This window comes from Aethina tumida, chromosome 1 (genome assembly GCF_024364675.1).
Source record: "Aethina tumida isolate Nest 87 chromosome 1, icAetTumi1.1, whole genome shotgun sequence".
Taxonomy (NCBI): domain Eukaryota; kingdom Metazoa; phylum Arthropoda; class Insecta; order Coleoptera; family Nitidulidae; genus Aethina; species Aethina tumida.
In genome coordinates, this window is record NC_065435.1 from 47,980,297 (window position 1) to 48,003,879 (window position 23,583).

The 23,583-nt window shown below is 31.6% G+C and overlaps 2 protein-coding genes across 3 annotated transcripts in view; both read left to right on the forward strand.

The window, feature by feature from the left end:
• LOC109597583 (titin) overlaps positions 1-23,583 on the forward strand; it is a 219,145-nt gene that overhangs the window by 138,046 nt on the left and 57,516 nt on the right. The window lies entirely within an intron of this gene.
• On the forward strand, positions 6,019-6,947 carry LOC109597599 (radial spoke head protein 9 homolog). The gene has a single exon (XM_020013338.2). The coding sequence runs from the start codon at positions 6,030-6,032 to the stop codon at positions 6,870-6,872; it is 843 nt and encodes a 280-aa protein (XP_019868897.1). The 5' UTR covers positions 6,019-6,029; the 3' UTR covers positions 6,873-6,947.

The following is a 23,583-nucleotide window of genomic DNA, read 5'->3' on the forward strand; positions in this document are numbered from 1 at the left end:
TCTATAAAATGTATATTAAAATGTTTTAAACAATTTTAAGTAGACGGCACTAAAATGTATGATGAATATTTTATAAGGAATGTACGAAACTTTTGCCCAACAAACGACAAATAAATAATGCTTGCAGAAGCCATTATCATATAAACATCCAAATTAATAAATGCTTCTGCATTTGCTATTTATAATTCTTGACTCATAAATCCTTTTAGTCGTGCCCTTGATGGTCGATTGGCAACAACGAATGAAACATCATTACTTTTTACGTTGGAGTAACAATAACGAAATCCAATTAAAGAAGAGACAACGTCTGATTCACTTGGAAAACTGAAAAAAAAAACATGATATGTTTGATTTAATTTAGAACCTATTCTGAGAATAACACATTTATATATAAAAAAAAACTAATAAAGCTTATTTTATTGATGATCCCTCGCAACAGAGGCGATATACAAATAAATGACCGCTGCATCGGTAAATTGAGTCGTCCATTATGCACTTAACAAACAGACCCGGGTGTCAAGACTCGGGGCTCGAAAACATCGTAGAGCAACGTCGAAAACAAGACGAGAGGCGAAAAAAAAAACGTAGTCCTGTCCAAGTTCACGCAGACGAGAGACAGACTTTAATCATGTTTACATCATTATAAATCCGTTGGCGTAACCAAGCACTAATTGGGGTTTATTGCTTTATGTTTTCGAGCCAGCGCTACAAAACTGTCATTGCGACTTTATTTATCGCAACCATCCGAAATCGGTTTTGCTCACACAAAACTCTATTTGTATATGAATTATCCTGTTCCGAAATTATATGTCTTTGTCCAGGAAGCCGGCTTATATTATGTGCTGTTTGGTCCCCCTTTTAAAGCTGCACCATAAATCTTTATTTTAGGTGATTTAGAAAATTACGAACGGAATAAAAAGTTGGAGAGCAAATAATATTTCCGACTCGTCAAAACAAAAAGAAAATAAAACAATTGCATACTGTTGCCGATGGTATTTAATTAATGTTGACAATGAGTTCGTCGATGGTGTGCGCATCAAAAATTTGTTCCAATTCACCTTGGAGGATTATTCGGAGTTGATGGCATCTGTCGAGATTTCCCAAGGCATTATATATCGTAAACTAATAGAAACAAAATCAGCCGTAACTATTTTGTAGACTGTAATCACCGTTTTCTCTGATGAGACACAAGCTTCAAAGAGTCTTTTGTTCTCCAACATCGACGTTCTCGGATTATTCTAAATTACATTCCTTGCACCGGCAGATTGTAATGTTTGGTTAAGAAAACTTATTAGAATTCCATTAAACTTTAAAATGCTCCACAGTTAATTACGGTGTTTTGAAAACGTTAATGCTAAAGCAAAACCGCTTTATTAATATGTTGACATTCAATCCCTTGCAGACACTTTGGAAAGCACTAGTTTCCTTTGGATTTTGCTTCAATAATGTGTCAATTTCGTATTATCCAGGCTGGACAATTGATTTGATTGTGAGCTAAAAGGAAATGTGAAAATTCTATGTGATTTAGATTATTAGTTTTACGTTGTTTTAGTTCCATTAGACCATGTAACCTATTGATAGAATTAATTCGAATTTTGAGAGTACAAAAAATGGATAAAAATTTCATTTATTACGCATATTAGCCGGAAATTAATCGAATAAACCACTTGTACTGGGAATTCCACAAAAAAAAAATATTTAGTAAAGTGATATAGAGATTGGGTATTTGCAAATGATATGAAACGCCGTTGTTGGGAGTCTACTTCAGTTCACGGCCAAACTAATAAATCACGTGAAAACTGGATGCTTGAAAAGTTAATCTGGATCAGTCAAAACGTGAAAAAGTATTAATACCGTCACTAAATCCTTTATGGGTCAGGTTATGCGAATAAAACCCTGGAACTACCGTATGACCGATTCAAAATATCTCTCCGCATTAATCCCGTAAAATTCTGGAACAATGAATTTTATTTGCGCTTTGTCCTGCACACAGGCTCGGAATTGGAATGGGTTATTATCGTTTAAAACCAGCTCGGGACGAGAGTGTAATTATTTAGCTTTATAATCTGCTTAAAAAAGAAATAGATAATTTGAAACCAAACGCATTTCGACTTGTCATTAGTAATTTAAATCATTTCTTTTTAGTCGAAATTAAAACAACCAGAACGATATATTGTATACCCTTTTAATTTTTCGCTGATCACTGCATAAATTAAGTTCCTGAGTCCGAAAATTGCGACTCGTACGTGCAGTCCTTTTGCGTCGGCTAAAAATAACTCTCCGGCAAAAAAGTTCATTGAAATAACGCGGCGTGATAATATTATTCGGGCTGGTACTTCTTAAAAATCTGCAAATTCGCCGTCTTAATCCTTTTCTAAATGTGACAGACTGGATCTGGGCACGCTCTCCGACTAACTTTAGCTTACACAAGAATGCACTTATTCCGCTAACTTCTTTAATTAACTTGCTTTTGACACATAAATGGAAATTACAGTTTACTCGAAAATAATAGTGACTCTTATCTCTGAACTTTATCTATAAAGAGCTTCTAAACTTTAATACATGCTTATGACAACTTTGATTACTTTTGCAAGGAACTTTACACTTTCAGCGTCCATAGTTTTTTTTTTCCAGTCTGTGGTGTACATATTACATACCTAATTTATTGCACAACAGATTAGTAAAGTTTATATGAGAAAAATTTCAAAGACAGTGAAGTTTATATTACCACACGTTCCCGATTTTCCCAATTTTAATATTTACACTAGTTATAACGAATAAGGAAATGGTTTTTCACCAATATGCATAACTTAAAGATCAATACTGAATTGCTGATTTTAACTTACGCCTGGCTAATACTCTTGTGGTGGAAAATATGGAATATTTTAAATAAATTTAAATAAATCATAGTTCAGAGTGGAAGGTGCGGAAAGAGGATTAAAAAGGACCGTTGTTAGTTAAGATAAAATCGCGCAACAAAAAGTTTAATTTATTCGGGTTGTATATTGTCCTTACTCTCTTTTGTAAGGATTAAGCTGCTTAAGGGGGAGGTTTAACTGGACTGTTTATCTATAGGTTTACAATAGGGATTAACAAAATTAGCTTTACTGCAAGGGCAGTGTTTTATTTGAAATCGTAATACCAAAACGTAAATTTTTCACTCCATTTAATGTGTCAATTGAAAATTTACGAAATTGTCTTCCGGGCTTGAATGTTTTAACGGGCCAATTTTTTTAATATACTTAGATGGCGTATTGGTTTTGTAACGATATAATCACTATTACTTTGAGTCAAATACCAAAATAATATGAAAAAATGGTTTAAATATCTATCTGATGTTTTGTTGTAATTAGTTATAAAATATTGAAGACATTTGATCTGTTAGAAAATATTTTAAAAGAATATATATATATATATATATATATATATATATATATATATATATAAATAATAAATTTATTTAAAAAATAGCAAAAGAAAAGAAAATCTTAAACAATATTAGGAACAAATTAAAAAATATCCTCAATTTAAGAAACATCATGTAATATGCTGTAATATCTCACTAACAATTTGTGAGATCAAAAAAAGTTAAATTTAGATGTAAAATTAAGCGAGGGACTATTTTTTTATCTGTAATTATGACTTATTTGGTTAATATTTTATTTGCAAATAAGTATTTAGTCCAACACAGAGATCAATATTTTCTTTTAAAATGTAATTTGTATTAAAATAGAGTCTTATTTTTTAGTTTAAATAATTTATACTTCGATTACCTCGGTTAATGTGGTTGCGGTGCATTGAAATGACAAACAGCATTTGTTCGATTAATTAGTTATTCATTTTAAATTGCCAAATTTAGCCTGTAATTTGCGTTTTTTTGAATCATTTTGATTGAAATTTAGTTACATTTTTTTATATGCTGTTCCATCGAGCCAAAAATTTGGAGCTCATTAAATAGGCTTGTAAATAACAGGGGAGACTCTTTGCATATATTCAATACGGCCGTACACTTTTGAAGATTTATGGTCGGCCGACACCTTAATTGAAATGAAATTTTAACGCAAATCCCCGAATAGACAGGAAACAATAATTCAGGACACTCCCGCTGCTGATCTAAAGTGTGTAAATTGCCGACACATTGAGGCGTAGGGAATAAGTTTTGGGGGCAATAAAAAAGACTTCATCGTTACAAGGCAAAGTCGACAATCCCCGCGAGCGTCGTAAAGCAGCAAGGCCTCTCTCTTAATGTTTTCGGATATTCATGTACAGCCTGAAATAACTATATACGTCAACTGGCATAATAAAAACTTATAAACTACGTTTATTCCAACTATTTAACTACGTCCTTCATAAAAATTTTAGTGTATCAACTGCGAAGCGTTCTTAATGTGACTCTTTTCGTTAGTCCTGACCATAAAACTGTTCATTTTTATAGTTCCGTTCAGGACCTCGTTAGTTCACAACAAATATCGTAAATATGTTTAAAGTATTCACAATTTGTGCTTAACTGTTATTTAATAACTAGGTCTAATTAACAATTGATTAACTATCGTTGATTTTTTTAAACTGTTCCCCACAAAAATTGCGCAAATTAATCAATTTATACAAACGAAAAAGGGCTTTCGTTAATGAAACCAATTACGTGATTTATTTAAATTTGAGGCAAGAACTTTTCTAAAAACCTACAGTTGTATTTAAATGTTTTATTTGTCAGTTTAATTATTCCGATTCGTCCGTTGCATTTGAAATAAAGCTCAACCAAATTTAAAATAACGATACCTAAATAGTGGTGATAAATTGAATTTTGTACAAATACGTCAAATGAATCGATTGATTTATTTTGTTACATTGGAAGTGCACAGAATTTTTGCCGTACACGAAGTTTTTGAACCATCATCATATTAATTGTGTTCTAATTTGCTAAAGAGTCATCATCGGAGGGGCGGACAAGTCTAATAAATATAAGTTTCCTGATAGATTTTCCACATTAAATTTATCCATCTACATGTAAATATTTTATATTCTGTCGGAACTTTAATAATATTTGCAATCTGTATTTTTAATTAATATTACATTTATAAATGTAATTATATAAAATGTCTCTAAATAGTTATTTTCAAATAACATAGTAAATTTTCATGATTTATTATTATTAATTGCAATTTTTAACTTTTACAAATTTTAATTTACATCACATTTTAATAAAAAAGCTTCAAATATTAAATACCCATCAAATATAAGTTAAATACAATTATAAAAGTTCAAAACTGTGTATTTCTTGAACTCGCTTAATCATAATTTAGAATTTGTTTGATGAAAACGATATTTGAAAGTTCAAAATTGGAAATAAGGACTTTCCTTAATTAAATATCTCCTAGTGCTCTTCTTCAATCTGGAAAAATATGAATAAAATACAAATTTGATATACTAATTTGTGGACATTAATTAACTTTTTATGCTTAATTAAAATGATTTTAAAAGTGTCTGCCGAAATTAATCGTAAAAGTTTGTAAAGCAAATATTTTAGTTGTAAGAAAATTACCTTTACTTTGATGTGAAATACGCTAAAACAATCTGATATTAGTAGTAACATTTTATTTATTTGTTAATTTAATTTATATTATTGTATAAGCTGTAGAATTGGATAATTGTTCATTATGTGTAGGTAGTTAATAAAGCCTTATTATAGTAGTTTGATGTTTGGTTGTATAAGTTAATCCCAAAACAATGGTGTCACAGCAATCAAAATTGTGTACCTCATGTAATAACTGCATAAAGTGAATTGCGTTCATAGTTAATATAATAAATAAATAATTAAACGTCGAAGAGATTAGTGTTTCACTAAAGCGAGTCTGTTACAGTATTGCTTTATCTTTTGTGCTTTGTTTCATAAGCCTTAAAACCATCTTATTTAATATTTTGTTTAAACAATTACTACAAAGTTATAAATGTCAAATACAAACAAAAGTAATTTGTCATATTAATATCAAATACACGTCAACTAGAGCTGTCGATTGATCACATCCAAAATGAATTTGGACATGGTTCTAAATACCTTGGACATAACTGGTCAAGCTGGGAGAACTCTCACCACCGAAGAAAGCATAGTATTGTATAATTCCCTGTTGATACTACAAAACGAGAATCATTTTACCAAGGTCTACTTCTGGGGTAAAATATTTGGAACTGTCAAGGATTATTACATAGCATATGGGTACGTTAAGGATGCGTTGTCTGATAGATCATTTTATTATAGCCGAGACTGCACAAACTGGGGTCTTATGCCTTTACCCACCGAAGAAGGCAAACTTCTGACCCCGTTGTGCACGACCATGTTTGAAGGTGATCCGGCGCTTATAGTTGACATTCGCATTGAAGAAGGTGAAGAACTTTCTGGTACCGTGATCACGAAGCCGCAAGTAAGGAAGCTGAAGGAAGAAAACCGTCTGGCGGCAACGGTTCACTTCTTAAACCACGAGGCTGTGGTCATTCCACGAGGAGCCCTGTTCAAAAGACCGGACGGGGTTGTTGTCGAAAACAGAACATTTGAAGGACTTTCGGAATTGGAATCGAGAGAGATTAAAGCATTTTTACATTACAGATTGCCAACTCAGAAATGGAACACTAATTTGTTGACCAGAGATGACTATAATTTTGCTATTGATTTTATGGATCCGTGTGACATTGACATTCCAGAAGGATGTTTTATTCATCATTTGGTGGCCGGCGACATTCTAGTTATGATTAAGCCAATGTATTGGCCTGGAATGATCAATTTTCATTATTTGCAGTCACCTAAGTACGGATTTGTTTACTTTGGCAACGGCAAGAGATGCATTGATGTGCCATTTCTATTATTACCTAACCTTTAATTTTTACAATTTTTTTATAACTCTCATTTTTTTATCTGCAATGATTCTTGATATTATAAAATATATCGCTGTTTAACTGAATTTGTCTTTGATTTAACGAAATATCGTGAAGATCTATACAGACAGAGATACTTTTATATTTTGTGCCAAATTTTTTTATAATATGATTTAATCACAATTAAAAGTCTGTCTTGTGGAAACTTTATTTAAAAAATGGAACCAACAAAGACTTTTGTTAATTAATTATTTCCCAGAGCAATGCGTCAAGGTGGAATAATAAGAATAAAATATAAATTAGTCATGAATATTTTCAGGTGTTATCAGTAACATTTAATTAAATTTTTATACTAAATTACAGTTGATTAAAATTCACAAATCCAAAACAAAAAATCACAAAGGATTGGAATTCAAAAATGTAATTGTAGTAAAATTATGTTTAATCAAATATTAAAACTGAGTGACTGTAAAAGCTTAATATTTAAGGAATTCAATTTAGCTGTCTGGAACTAGATTAAAAAATGCTGTTGCTAAATTAAATTGTTTTTTTTTTTGGTAAACGAGGGTTAAAACATCGTAATTCCTAAGAGATAATCCCGTTCATTTCATATTTGTTTAGTGTTCACATTTTACACACCGATTAATTGTAATGACGAGTATTTTTAAAATTACTGAAGTGTTTTATCTGGACGCAGAAAAAAATTAATTCGTATAAAATTATATTTTACTGCTAAAATTGTCTGATTTGTAGTAATATTGTAAATATTAATGTTTAATACACTGGAGTGACTTCCGCTAAATTAATAAAGGTAATTATGGTAATTAATTTACTCTATGTGTGTGTGGTACTGATGTTTGCCTTTCATCTAATGGTCCACATGAGCCGTGGTATTTTTAAGTTCTCCTAATAAATTTACATTGACTGCCTTTATTATTAGTGGAATAAATGAGTACTGTTTCTTTTTTTAAAGGAAGTCAATTTATAGACCAAAATTCTGAATTAAATTCGAACAATCTGGAGAAAATTTCCCGATCGGAATTTAAATGTGCCGCATAATTGTTTTAATTAAGCACATTTGACGGGATTGTCCTACTCGTGAACTTTTGACACAATCGATCTGGCGGTTTGACTTTTGCACTGCACACTAATTTCCAGCCACAAGACTGACGTAATTCACCTTCCCCCTGTTTCATTTGTCTTTTCTTTTTGTCTTTCTTTCGCGATTTCGGACGTTCCGTCCCGGCCAGAAATCAACCGCGCCGACATTAATATTAAACCGCCAAATTAATTTTCTGAGTCGACACCATGTTTTTCATGTGTCTGAGAACTTAACCAAAAAGAAAATCATAATTCAGACGTACAATTCATATGTCTGGGACGTTTTGTTGTTTTTTGTTTATCGATAAGCGAAATTGCGACGAATAAAATACTCAGTTGGATTAAGAGACTAATAAGCACAAAAGAGTAACATTATTGAGCAAATAAATCACATCGAATACGTACGGAATTAATTAGCCCCCGGAGAAACAATTTATACAGTACAATTCCTAAATAAATTACGGTCCGCCACTGCAAAAATCTTGTATTTACCGCCATGACGTGACTTCAATGAATTAAGTCAACTGTGGCGCCGATTAAAGCTGTTCCATTGAAAATTGTTGTTCAGAAGTGGTCCTTTCTGAATTACTAGGTAGCAGCCTTTCTTTTTTCTCTATTTTCCACAATTTCTGGCTTAATTCGTGTTTCTTATCTTCCGGATTTCGGACTTTATTTATTAATAGGACCACTGGACAGGATTTGGTTTATTGGTTTGTAATTTCAATTATCGGTCTGTCGAGACTTTTTGTTTTAAGTTAATTAATCATTGTGCGGAAGTCCGCCGATGACAAACTTTGTATTTAATTACGTAAATGGGCGACCTCACTTGATAAGGGCATGCAGACTTATGTAAACAGTTATTAAATTTAATGAAGTTTCTTCACCCTCATATTGTATCCTTCCTTCCACATTACACTCCTTTCATTCCAATATGTTACGCAAACAAATTCACTGAAAGCCGATTTATTTTCGGATTATTGTCCATTGACTTTGCTTTTACATTCGTGACTGTATATCAAATTATTACTGTATTCATTTCTTTCGAGAATTACAAGCAAATATCCAGAAAATTACTTTTGTTTGTTAATAAATCATGTCCCGAAACAATTAAGAATACGTTGTAAAATTTAAGCTTACGGAAATATCATTGTTTGAGGTCCAATTATTGAGACTTGTTACACTTCTTTAACAAATGTGTTGTTAAACAAGTTTAGTGGCGTCCAATTAAATTTTATTGATTAACAAAATTAATCACTTAATTCATGGCAGTTTTCATTATTTCCTAATTTTTAATGATTCCTGTAAAGTTGTTACCCAGCCTGTTTTACAACGGAATGGGAATGAGCTTCCTTCAGATCTACTTTAACTACTCAATTAACATTTTATGATTAATCCTGCTGCATTCCGGTTTTAAATTTTAAACGCCATAGATGGTTTGTTTCTGTGTGCTCCAGTTAAATTTCAAAGTTCTTTGTTTCATTTTATCGCTGCGCTCCTTCGGTTAAACTTATTTTAAATCATTTCCAATGTACTGCAAAAAATAAAACGATATATATTCGTGGGGAAATGATAAAAATCTTGAGGAGCAGAAATGATAATCTGGATTTTATTCGATGGAATTGCTACTAAAAGGTGTTCGTTTAAAGGCCCCTTCTCCCTTGACACAATGGAATCATGTAAGACGTTTTTGTATGTATTGCGAACATTTTATACAAACCCACACATTGGAAGATCTGAAGAGCATTGTGAAATGATTTGCTTTTTCATAATAAATTAAATATTTACATTGGCCATTTTAAATTCGCACACACGAATTACGTACACACTTATTTGAAAATATTAAAGCCTTGTTGAAAAACTTAACCTTCACTCGCTCAATTAATATTCCTTTAAAAAAGAATCAACTAACGAACGTGTATCCAATTGATTTGATTGAATTAAAAATAATTCCGGGTGCCGAATACCCACAAAAACGACTGAACGTCGTTATCATTACATAAGTAAAAAAGTTTTCCCCACATTTTCTTATTACGTGTTATTTTACTGTAATACATCTTTAGAGTTTTTGCCTTATTTTCGTCTGGGTTTGACGAATTCTTGAATAGGGTGCGTCTAATTTAGGACCATTATTCATCTTAATCATGTACTTCTCATACAATGAAAGAAAAATGGGTGCTAATAAAGGAAGTATTTGCTTAAGGATCGAGGCCATACGGAAACAACTTGAAAAATGCGTACTATTATTTCGACAGTCTTCGATTTTTCATTTACCCTTTCCTAATTTTCAAACGGGGCGTTGGTCCATATGTCTCCTTGTCACATACGAACTTATTTAAAATTTATCTTGCCACTAAAAATAATGTTTATTTTAGCAAAATGAGTTATACATTTAGATAACGCATATGTGACGGCGTGGCTTTAATATTGCAGTAGTTATAACACTTCAATTTGCACTCCTACATTTTTAATTTCAATGCTGTGATGTAAATGTTTTTTATTATTTTTCTGAAAATTCTTATTTTTGTTGCAGGTAAGTCGATTTTCTGTTTGTATGTGAGTAAGGCCCCTATTAAGACCAAAATTAAAACAAGATGGAAAGACCCAACCCATAAATTATCACTATCGTTTACTCGGTTGCACCCGAAACTGTTAACAGGACCGTGTCTAATCTATTTTTGGGTAATGAAGATCGCAGATATCTATCAGTAGGTAATTATCTAAAGGGCCTATAACGCCCATATGGGATCTGTAACTGATGCATGGGACACGGGGATATATTTATGTGCCATTGACTCGAAAATTGCTAATTAAATGCCATTAAAAGTAATATACACGTGTTTAAAGAGTTTTAGATAAGGAAATTTTCTTGCAACAATATTCAAATTGCTTTTTATGACGAATTGCAGTGTTAAGTTTGTGGTAAATCAATCGTGATAATGCATGCAAAGCTGCAATTTAATCGTAGTGTGCGAATTCAGAACAATGCACCGTTTCTATACGTAAAGTATAAAGTTTGTGTTGTGTATATACATAAACTATAGTTTGCTCTATAAACTTTGGAGGGAATTTATTAAATGCTACTTCCTTATTGCATATTACTCACAATGCAAATATTTTAAAGAGTTTACTAAAACAAATAAACACGAAGAGAAGTTTCAAAAATGTGGTTTATTTTAAAAAGCTGTACAAAAGGTACCCTAAAATAATAATTTTGTAATTTTTCTTGTATGACTGCCTTAAATTTATTAATTTTGGGTGTTTGGGTGCATTTTTATATCTATAATCATTTTAAAACCAACATATGTACGAAAACTGACATATTTTAGATTTTTTATTTATTTATTCATTTTGAAAAATGGAAAAATGATGAGAAAAGCTTTCTATAAATACAGTTTGTGATATAATATAATGTCTTCAGCTAAAATATGATATTATTTCCAAATTACTATTTTTCATGATTCGTTTCATGTTAAGCTACTAAATATGACATTTGACCAAAGTATTATTACCATATCTTAACCACTGATAAAAATTATTAATTATTGTATAAGTATTGGATTTTTAAACATAAAAAAATTAAATATTCGTTCTTTGTTCCATAGATATATCAGTTATATAGAAATTTATCAGAAATATGTTAATTTGGTCCAATCAATGTAACCCTAAGCAAACCAAAGTTGGAAATTCACGTTTTTAGTAAAAACCAACATTTTTCTTGTATATCTGGGGTCAAACGACCCTCGATCCACTAACCATTTTCTCACAGTCCTTGATGAACTAATTTCTGCAAGTCCCATTTCCTCTGGGTTGGTTTTAATTTCAGTTAACAATAAGATTGGATTGTTTTTTGACATTCGTATTATCCAGTTATCGATTTTCTTTCAAGTTTTTTGAACCCAGACAATTTTTTTCGTAGTCACCACTGAGTCAGTTTCTCTAAATTCTTTAACGGGAAACGATTGACTTATTTAGCTGTAAACTCTTAGCCATCTCTTCTTGTTTATCTCGGTCATGGTACAGTTTCGATCACTAATTAAATAATTAATAAAAGCAAAAAAAAACACTAGTAAATAATCGAATTAAATTTTAGAGAAAGCATTTACCATAAAGTAAAAAGTTAATCCTAATTTTTGAGCTGCACCAAATTTTATTAAAAAAAAAAAAAAAATACAGTTTTTAGCCCATAAGTTAAATAAATTCTCTCATTTAAAGTTCCGAATATAAAACGAATTACATGAGTTTTACACGTATAATAAACATGTCTAATAAAACTTGGGAGACATAAAATAAAAATTGTTAATATGAAGCACATCCTTGATAAAAATTTACTCATTTCATGACTAAAAGTAAAATGTTAAATATCAATTTATTTCGAGGGCAGATGTCGCTGCTAGGCAATTTCATAGAAACACACGGAAACGAGCTCTTTACAGCACACGATAAAAATATGTTTACTCGTATAGCAGAAAAATTTAATTCAGCTCATCACATGGGGTTTAATAAAAGTACGAGGTCGGGATAGATCTTATCTAAAAATAGGGAACATAATTGAAAAACTGAGCAGGTGGATGAAACGACACCATTAAAATATAAAATACAGAATGTAAAATGTCGCCGGGAGCACAAATCCACTGCAGTAAGTTGCAGATACGTAAGTTGGTGACTGTTTAAACTGGGTGTGGAGTTTAAATCTCGCACTTGCTATTCAGCTCGTATACACAGTTACCTGTTTGAAACACGTCCAAGAAGTTCAATCGAAATAGGGCTACATTTGCTATTTACATTTTTATTACGAGAAGAAAATTCGCCGGCTGTAAATTAAAGTGCAGCTTCGTCATTTCGTGTAGACGCCGGACAGTTGAAATGTGCGGGTTTAATTGCCACGCGTAACGAGCCAAGTTCACAACATATCTGAAATTCGGACATATTTATTTACCAGATCAGTTCGGTGTTTGCGTTACAAATTATGCTGAATTTACACTCTCCGAACAAATTACGGCATGTTTTCAACCCCTCAAAATTGTTTATTTTTATCACTGGCGTATAATTTCCACATTCATGATTAGGATCAGATTTAGTGGAATTAAGTTTTTAAGTAACCAACCGGAATAGCGAAATTGGCACGCAACCCGCAAAAATGAAATTAATTCAACGTCTGGAACTAGACAAATTCTATTGTTCTTCGTATGTAAAACGAAGGTACGAAAAAAAAAAAAAAAACATGAATATAAACATTCAGGGTGTAAAATTAATTACCAGTTCGCGCCATTTAAAATGTCGAGCCTATTAAATTTTGTGTAGCCTATTACTTTTTGGGCGATACAAACGCGCGATTAAATTTATCTCGCCATCTACATTTACCTTGTTGACCAAAGTATTCAAAAAATGGACAGCTCTAAAAACGGTTTACGTGAACGTTATAATAAATCACATCCCTTGTTACGTCCAGTCATTAATTTTTTAGTTGCACGCACACATATAAATCATTTATGGCGACATCGCGCAACAACTTCAATTTTTCGTACATTGTGCATCGGAACCATCAATAAAAAGGTGTGTCGAACCTGTTAATGAGTGCGGTCGTCGTCATTGAAATACGGTACACGACACTAATACATGCTAAATACAATATCTGCAAGTCGAGTGGTTTCTGTAATTGGCCTGCGAATACACCCTGTCACACTAGAAGAATTTATCGGTCTACTTAACTATTTGCAGCTTATTACAATTTAAATTAGTTAAAGCCTGATTAGAGCCCGGTTATGTCGATTATAAAATACGTGTTCATCAACGATAAGTCTTATCAAATAAATCATTGATCTAAATTAATGTCGTCCGTAATTCGCTCTTTTTTAAAACAGAATCTATGCCGTAAATACGATTAAATCAAACGGAAGAGATAGGGCAATTTATAACTGAAATTGTGGTAATTTTTCGTTGCAAAGCTTGATGTCGACGTGTATGCGCTAAGCCAACCTTCATGAAATAATAGAAATTGAAACTGGCCCGACGTTTCCGTTTCCTTTTCGCTTATTTCTAAAGATTTGTTTCATTCCGCGTAGTCGCAAAACAAAAATGGATATGCGCTCTCTATTTGTAATTTAAATTTATAATAATCCTCTCTGGAAGCGGATTTGGCGGAAAATCGACCCCGTGTTTTGTACAATAATTTACATTTATTGTTGTGTTTTACATCATTTGCAAAGTTATGTTTTATTAAACATCCCAGGAAATGCCATGGTTTTATTGCACTGGAATCAATAGTTGGCAAAAAGTTTTATGTAAGTAATATATGTAGAGAATGTGGTCTACCAACATTCCTAGACATGAAGGGTGTCCCCACTAAGACGCAATGTTTATTGAAAAATTCATATGGTTTTATTGTAATGATTAGGTTATGTATGGAATCTCGTGACTGATAGTACCAATCTCGTGTTTCAGTTTACGAATTGTTCCTTCGAAAAACCTTAAATTCTTCTACAACAGCTCACTTAAATTTTGACAAACAAATGGAATAATAATTAGTTGAATAACCATATCTTCATATCGATTCAATGTGAGTAACTCCTCACTTGTCTCACCTCACACTGTTACAAAATGATTTCCAAAAGTAAAGTTGGAATCATATTTTGTTCATGATACCTCTTACCATGTTTACACCATATCCAAATACGTCCAATTGATGTAATTTGTACCTAGACTTATCTATGAACAAGCAATTACATCATTTGGCAGTCCATTGGCGATGATAGTTGTCCCATGCACTGCAGGCATGGCCGATTTTTCCTGTTTAACTGAGGGTGTCAAAAATGTCTTCTGTATCTAAAAGCAGCTTCATGCTGCCTTCTACTGATTTACAGTGGTTCCAACATTTGCACGAAGCCTAGATATGAGGATATGAGATTTCATCTAGCAGAATATCCTGAAAATGGTCTTATCTTCTGGACGTTGCTCATTATCGTATAGTGGCACTATCATTTTGTCGATAGTAATTCTAAATGCGACTTGGCGTTGACTTATATTGATATGTTCCAAAATTGGAATTATAGCAGCAAAATCTTCAGAAGAAAGTCTTCTTTGAGGCATTTAAGGTACTAAACAACAGAAAAATTAAGAATGAACCGAATAAAATATTCAAATCCACAAAATGAGTCTTTTGGAAGCAAAAATTATACAAGCAATGTGTTGTTTATTTTTATGTCTATTTAAATATATAAAAAATAAAATAAATTTAATATACTGATCGTTTAAATGTACAATTAATATTACTGGTCAAAATATCTAGGAAATTCAAATTGCCCACTTCAAAAGACGCAGTGTTAATAAAGAATATAATTTTTATTAATTATATTTTCGTTGTCACTTAATTAAAACAGGCACAAAGTAACAATAAACTCATATTAACCAGTAACTATTTGTACATCAAACAAAACTCTTAATTTAACTAATGTGTTAGTAAAAAGCAAATTAAACACTATTGTAAATTAAATTTCCACTGATTAATTAAATTTCAACAATTGCAAAGTGAGTATTGTAGATTACTTGAATATAAATATGTAAATATAAAAATAAAAGCAAAAACATTCAATTAAAATAGCTTTCCCATTTAATTTACAATATCTCCAATATATTTTTTATCACAAAGGTTTTATTAATTAGTCCGCTTAATGATTAAAAAGATCAGTTTAAAACTAAACGTATTTTAAATAACTGTGTATTTAGTAAATTAAATTTTTCACCTCTCGGGGGGAATTGTTGTGTAAAAAGGACGAATATGTATGTGTACATTATTTGCTGTTGAATTGGAATTGTAAATAAATAAAAGAAGACAAAAACTAAAATGATTATTGCAGTTTAACTGCATTACCACGTTCGTACAACCATTCCAACTGAATTAAAAACAAGTCCGATATAAAAAGTTAATACCGTACAGCTGGAACAAAGTGGACACTGTTAGACGAAACTAATGTTGTGAGAATAAATAAAGTTCTAACAGAGTTTTTGTTCGGCATATTCAGGATCTTTAGCACTTGGCAGGGAATACCAACGAAAAAACGAGCAAAAATTTATAAAATTTCATACAGCCAAACAGACGCTATTAAGCAAAGAGTGGGAAACGTATCGAAGTGGCCTTTTGCGGGAACCATTGAGACATACACGAAACGCATAGATTAGATTTTCGTCGAATTTTAAGCGCTAAATATCTCATCTCTGGGGGATCCCGGCCATTGTTACAAATCCCTTCAGTCTTGTTCCGGTGTTCGGCACCGCTTATTTTAAACAACAAAACCTCTTATTTACGTTTCTTCTTTTCGCACTCGTACCGTTCCCTTTTCAACTTTTGACATGTGCCACGGACTTGACAAAGTCTGTTTATTTAATCAACTTGCTTCATTCCCATTTTTCACCTATCCGCGTCGACACGGGAATTCGAAACTCGTTTTATTGCGTCGTATCTTACTTTTAGTAAAGTGTGCACTTTGAACGACGATGTGTTTCCAATATTCGGCAAGTGGCTTATTATGGATAAAGAAATATACTGGTTTAAATAATCGACAATTAATTTTTAATTAATATTGTAAAAAAGCAATTTATACATACAATTGAACTTCAGATAACTTAACAACCATGATTTATTGACATTATTTACCAAATAGGTATAGAAAAAATATATTACTAATAAAAGTGATCCTGAAAAAAGTGGAACATATTTTTAAGTTCCTGAGTGTAAGTAATCTAGCACCATCGATTTTTCCGAAAAAAACAATGTTCCTTTTTAATTTACTAATTAAAAATTAACTAAAACGTCTCATTATTTATGCAGGGAACATTTCAAATATCTATTATTAGAATCTTCTTAATATACAAGTGGTACAACAACAGCAACGTCAAGTGGTGGCTAGAGAAATATCACAAAATTTAAAACACATTTTGTAAGATATTTCATAAAAGGATTTAATTTAAATTTTGACTAGTCAGCATAAAAAATATATTTCAATATTCTACGTTTCTATGTTTTCTATCTTTTTTGTCATACATCTTAAAAACGACGGAGATATTGGTTTGATTTGGTTGATGGTTCTATTTGACAATATTCTTAATAATAGTCGCGAAATTATGGAATACTTTTAAAAATTAACAAAAATGAAATAAGTATGTAATTTTTTTATATTATTTTTATAATTATTTTATTATTATTATTTCAAAATAAATTAAGGTTACAGTTTTAAGGAAAATCTATGAATATTTATTGAAAAATTATTATAACAAAATTTTGACGTAACGTTCTCCTGGTCATCTATATACACTTCTACGACGATCATCGCTGTTTAAAGAAAACCTGGACTCATCACTAAACAATACATGATTTCAACCAACTTTTCCTCAATGAAGATACTCTCGAGCGAAATTCAGTCTATCACTACGATGTGTTACAGTCAATAAGGGACCTGTTACAGTACGGTACGAGGTTATATTTTATTCCTTTAGTCTTTTCCTTATGGCTTTTTCGCCCCTGTCCAAGTCTTTCATTGGTACGTATTTGCGATTATTTGCTCCGTTGTTCATTTTATCTAAAAAAACTTTAGTAAATAATCCATAACTTTGTTGTGCAGTTTATTTAATAAATATTTATTTTCAAATATGTGCCAAGTTATCAAATTTCTAGTAATTGAAGTTTTACTTATCAAATTATAAAAAAAACCTATTTTTTTAATCTTATAAAATACGTGGAATGATAATAATTTTGGTATTTCAATTCATTTCAGGATAAAAAATTTAAAGTCTATTTATAACGTTCAGATTAATTTTATGAACACTGAAAAAACGAAATGTTTAGCCCCGAACGGTTTAAAAATTTACAAAACATCCTGATATTTTTTTAGCATTAAACGTTCGATAAATGTTTCATGTTCCATTTTTTCATAATTATTTTGTGCCAGTTAAATCCCAAATGTCGGGATCTAAAGCCTATCGGTCTGCAACACTGGATTAAGCCAACCTCATTATGTCAATTGCAAATATTTGTTCGAAATTAAAAAAAATGGACTGTATACATCGCAAAAATAATTGGGCGTCGCGAAAAGTCGCGAGAGATGTGCGCCAGCCACCTCAGCAGCAAAACGCGTCCGCATATGCCGACAAAAAGTTAAACGTTCCCCATCGGTGGCAACTGAAACCCGGAATTTGTTTCGGTCGTCACGAAGCGCGGCTATGAAATATCGTCGCAGCGACGGTTCACTCGCAAACTCAATACGGACTGGAACGGGCACACTAGGCTGGAACACACGCATCCAGAATATATTACCGTCGGCCCCGCCTGGACTTGTAAATACCGGAAAACTGAAAAACCTACACAACTCATCTACTCCATACCCTCGGCGACCGCCGTGACAGACGTTTGAGCTTATTTACGGCTAACCACTTCGCGAACTGAATATTCCGACGAAAAATGCCGCACTGCCCGCCCGCCGAATCTATATTCAGAGATGCGAAAGCGCATATTGAATAAGTGGCCGAAAAAAGTAAGAAATCATTCGTATTAATGCGGGGTCTGATGCTTTTGTTGCCGCTTGACAATGAACTTACTAAACCAGCATATCGGGAAATATGTATGTAAATAACTGCTGACACTTTAATATTCCCTAACTTCAAATGTTATTAACTAGTTTCCTTTTTATTGTGAATGGAACTGTCGAATGAAAACTATCGAATTATTCGATGGATAATAACTATTAGAATTAGTAACTACATTTTTATTACTACTTCGTCGAAGAAATGTGAAATTAATAAACTATTTACCTTATTCGACAAATGAACACAATTCAAAATAAACTATTTTTTTAACTTCTGAGAATGAAAAAATGGTCCCTAGATATCTTTAAAAAACATTCTCCAAAGGTGAGCTCTTAATTTTAATAGCAGGGTCCTCATCTCAGTTTTCTTCAGTCCCATATGGCAAAATCCATATCCCACCATTACTTGATACAGAAAATTTCTATTTACATTTTTTGTAGGAAATTGAAGGCTCTACAATAAAGGTATCTTATAATTTTTTAACTCTTTTAACTCTTATTGTTTAGAAGACATCGGAATTCAAAGTTTGAAGAATTTAACAAAAAATTCTTTTTTACTTCTACTTTTAAAACTAAAATTAAATATTATAAAATGCCCAATATATATATTAGTAGAAAATTAAACTCTCTACGATATTCAAATTCGAATCCCAGTGCTAATTTTAGTAGATTTTTAAAAAATATTGGTAATAACTTCAACCTCAAATATCTAAACGGTAAGAGTCATTAAAAAATTGTAAGATACTTTTTTTGTAGAGCGTTCAATTTCCTACAAAAAAATGTATATAGAAAATTTCTATACGATCAAATAATGGCAAGATATGAATTTTGCCATATGGAAGTAAAGTGAAAATGGAAAACTGAGATGAGAAGGAGAAGCTCATCTTTGGTGAACATTTTTTAAAGATATCTAGGAACCAATTTTTCAGTAGTGGAAGTTAAAAAGAATAATTGATTTTTGGTCCACCCTATGGAGCACCTCCCATTTTTTATCGCAGATCGAATCGAATTTTGCTGCTAAAAATATGTGGGTGTAACAAGTTAAGTGTAATCATTTACGTACTAATAATTCGATAATTATCATTATTCCATAATTCCAGTCACTGATTTTTGAACATTCCCTGCATCTGTTCCCTGGCCTTTTATATTACATCTTAAAATCCAACGAAATGATTTTTTCTATGTTGCATTATATATAAACGTGCATCATAAATATCGGATATCCATAAACAGCAGTTTAATAGTCACATATTACTTTCGCTTTATCTCCAAGAATCAAATACCGAGCACAAAAATCTTGTATTCCATAAATGTATTATCTGAGAATTTAGTATCCTCTTTTATACGATGGTTTTATAACGATTCAATCTTGCGTTTTTATTAGTGCACATGTGTCCCGACACTACAAGCAATACGTTTCCTCAGAGATTTTAATAATTCAGATTTTCCAGATTATCATAGCCGTTATAATGCATTCATAAATTTTCCGGCTTAAAAATGCACACGGTGCGTTAGAATAATCAATAATTTATAGCAAAACACGGATTTTGGAATTATCTGTGGTTAATTTATCAAGATGAAATTTTTACTTAAGCAAGTGACTTGTTTACTTAGCCCAGTGATACATTTATTACAGAAACTATATTTTTTATTGCCATAAACTGGCAAATATTTGAGATACAGAATCTACAAATCTCGGAGTACCTCGTCTCTTTCCCAAAAAATATTCGATCGTTTCAGAGACACCCCGTACTTCAATGGAATTTTTCACATTTGTTTACTAAATCAATGCGGCAATATACAAATCTCGAACTTTTTATCCAAACTATTTGATTATAAACGCTTTCTGAATAATTTATGAGGGTGCAACTTGGTTATCCACATCGATATTTCCTCGAATGATATTGTTATTGAATCACGTATCAAGTACTTTGAATATTGTTTTGTTGTGGTGGTGTATTTGTAGATAACAGCAACACGTTTTTACCTAGAGAAACTTTTCGGTCAGGATTATGCTTACAATATCATGTTATGAATATTCAAAAGCACTCATACATGTTGGCGAACAGTAGACCAGATTGTATTATCCATTACTATAACATATTGCTCCAACAAAGTGTACGGGTTCAACCGAGAAAAGTTAATTTCTTTACCCCGGAACAAAGTGTTACGGAAACAATTGCATTCATAATGGAGCCATGCGAACTTTGCTTTGCATCAAAAGCTGTAATTATACAAATAACCAAAGCTTGATAGTTTTGTCTTGTTTTGTGCAGTGACATGTTTCCACTATTCCACTATTTACAATCTGATCTGATTATTAACATTTCCACATCAATGAACAAAACGTATGTACGATTGTAGTTTTAAACAACAGCAACGTTGAATACAATTTGAAATTTCAGCACACGAAGGGAGGCATGAATATAATTGATTTAAAATGACCTGAATTTGCATGTCGCTCTAATGTAATGTATACTTTTTTATGTGTTATTAATTAAATCTTAATGCAAGTGGCAAGGGGTTTTTTAATTTGGCCAAAGTATTATTGAAACGCAAAATTGCAATACAATTTGGTTCATCTACCTTTTGTGTTTGATTATGGTCGACGGAATTAGCATTTTTGAATTAAAAACACAAGAAAACCTCAAGCAAATACGAAAATCTTATCATCCTTTTTTCTGTTGAAAGAACTTTTAACTTTATCCTGCATACATTAAGCCGAAATGAAAGAATAAATGGGTCGCTTTTCATTACTCTGTTTTTTAACTTTATTTCATATTAAATGGAAATGAACGTAATTATAATCGTCTACTTCTTGTCATCTTTCTCTTTTAAATTAATAAGTATTCATCAGCGTTCCACAAAATTTTTAATGTGAACATTATCCCTATTACCAATGAAATTTGCTGCGAAACCTTTAATTTCTTAAATGTGTTTAAACTTTGCGTATGCAAATTTTACTGTTTCAGCGATGAGGATTTTGTACCGATCTTGGGAACATTAAACGTGTTTTCGCCTTAAACCTTTAAACACAACAGAGGATAAATCATTTTTGGTTGCAGCTAAGGGGAATTAATCAGTTCGTAATCCTCGTTATTGAACTGTTTCCGGAAACTATCTATCGGTTGAATCAAGTGCGAAAATTAGCGAAGAGCATTCTGAATGTATGAACACAGACAAATGCTGTCGTATTTGAGATGGTAAATCCGCTTTGCAGCCATTCGTAAAACTCCAATTTAAAATGTAAACAAGGTGCTTTGTACTAGTTTATTATCTATACTTATGCAAATTGTGTGTAGAGCATCAAAAACATAATCGGGAGTGTAATTGTATGTTATTTTAGATGCACAGTTGCCTTACTTATCGCAATCGTAATCTAGAGAATGGGCGGATTGCCTAATAACTACCTGCAGCACAAAACCGCATGATTTTGGACGATGTTTTGGACGTGATTTCACAGCAAACGATTTTTTTTTTGGATTTTTAATTAGCGGTTTAGCTTAGATGTGTCCTTGGAAGCATTCAATTCGACGGAGTTGGTTGAATATAAATTTAGTTTGCGCACATTGTCAAAAGCATTGCTGAAAAAGCAGAAATAAATAAAATGCACGTTTTAATGTATAAGTTAATAAACAACTGTTTTACCGAGATTTAACTTTTCCACATAAAGTTACTAATTGCGATGCATATCTCAGTCATTTTAAAAACTGCAGTTGCATGTCAGCGAATAGTTTTAAGGACTACAATTCCGAATAACATTAACTAAGCTCGAAATAAAAATGTGTATCAATTTAGATAAAACAAAAAAAAGAAGAAAAAATAGTAAATTGAATAACAGTCTGAAGTGGAACTTAATTATTTATTCTTTTATAAAAGTGTACTGGTCTCCAGTAACTAAATTTTGTCGACGTAAAAGGAGGTTGTGCTTTGTCTGGTTGTACTATTGCAAATATTAAAGGCAAGAGAAAATGTAAAATCTGAAGGTGGCATTTATTTAATTAATCTATGCTTTATAATTCATTAAATCATCAAAAGTAGGAAATGTGGCCAAATATAGGCAATTTCTAACGAAACCCACCAAATGTTTTAAGCGTTTAAACTAACCAGATTGCTGTGTAAATTTTGTTATTTTGTTAGGAGATAATAAAAAGGACACTTTTCTTTATGCAGTAATACAATTTCTGGAAAATTAAATGAGTCTTCTTCTTTGAATTAAAACCGTGTGTTCTTCTAAGAATGGTACAATACTAAAAAACAGCGTACTTAAATATTATCTTATCTTTTAAGTAATATTTGATTGACATTTTTACAAACATACAATCTTTATATAACATATTTCCCAGTAACCCCCAATTCATGTGTTTCATCATTTTCTGATAACTGCCGAGGTATTGAATTTTAAAATAATCAGTTTCGTTAAACGAATAAAAATATTGGTATAATTAATGTCGAATATTTTGCTTACATTATTTATTTGAAACCCTTGTTAAAATGACATTTTGAAAACAATAACTTAATTTAAATTTCTTCTGAAACAGACTTGTTGATTTTTGATTAAGCCGAACTCAATTAGTGTGTTGTTTTATATTAAATTGGATTTTAATTCCTCGTGTTAATTATAATGAAATACGAACAATGGTACGTAACTACATAATTTCCATTGATAGAACAACAATAAATACACTGAATGAAATTCGAATATGTCTTTAAAACTATAACAATAATTACAATTTCATACAAATATTCAGTTAATAGTACCTTATTTTGGTTTTATTGGACCGATTATAGTAACAAAATTGCTCTATGAATAAAGGAAATTGCGATCCGTTGAATTATGCAATTGCAATTAATACAGATTGTATGGGATACAAGTACAAACGTTGCTTTTCATTTAGCTGACTTTAAGGTCCGCATTAAAGCAACTGCAGTGTAATAGACAAAGTAGTGTCAAACTTTGTTAAATATTTCACGAACGAGCAACGTTTATTTATTTTATTTATGTGCGACCATTATCATAAAGGGGATTTCACTGTAATAC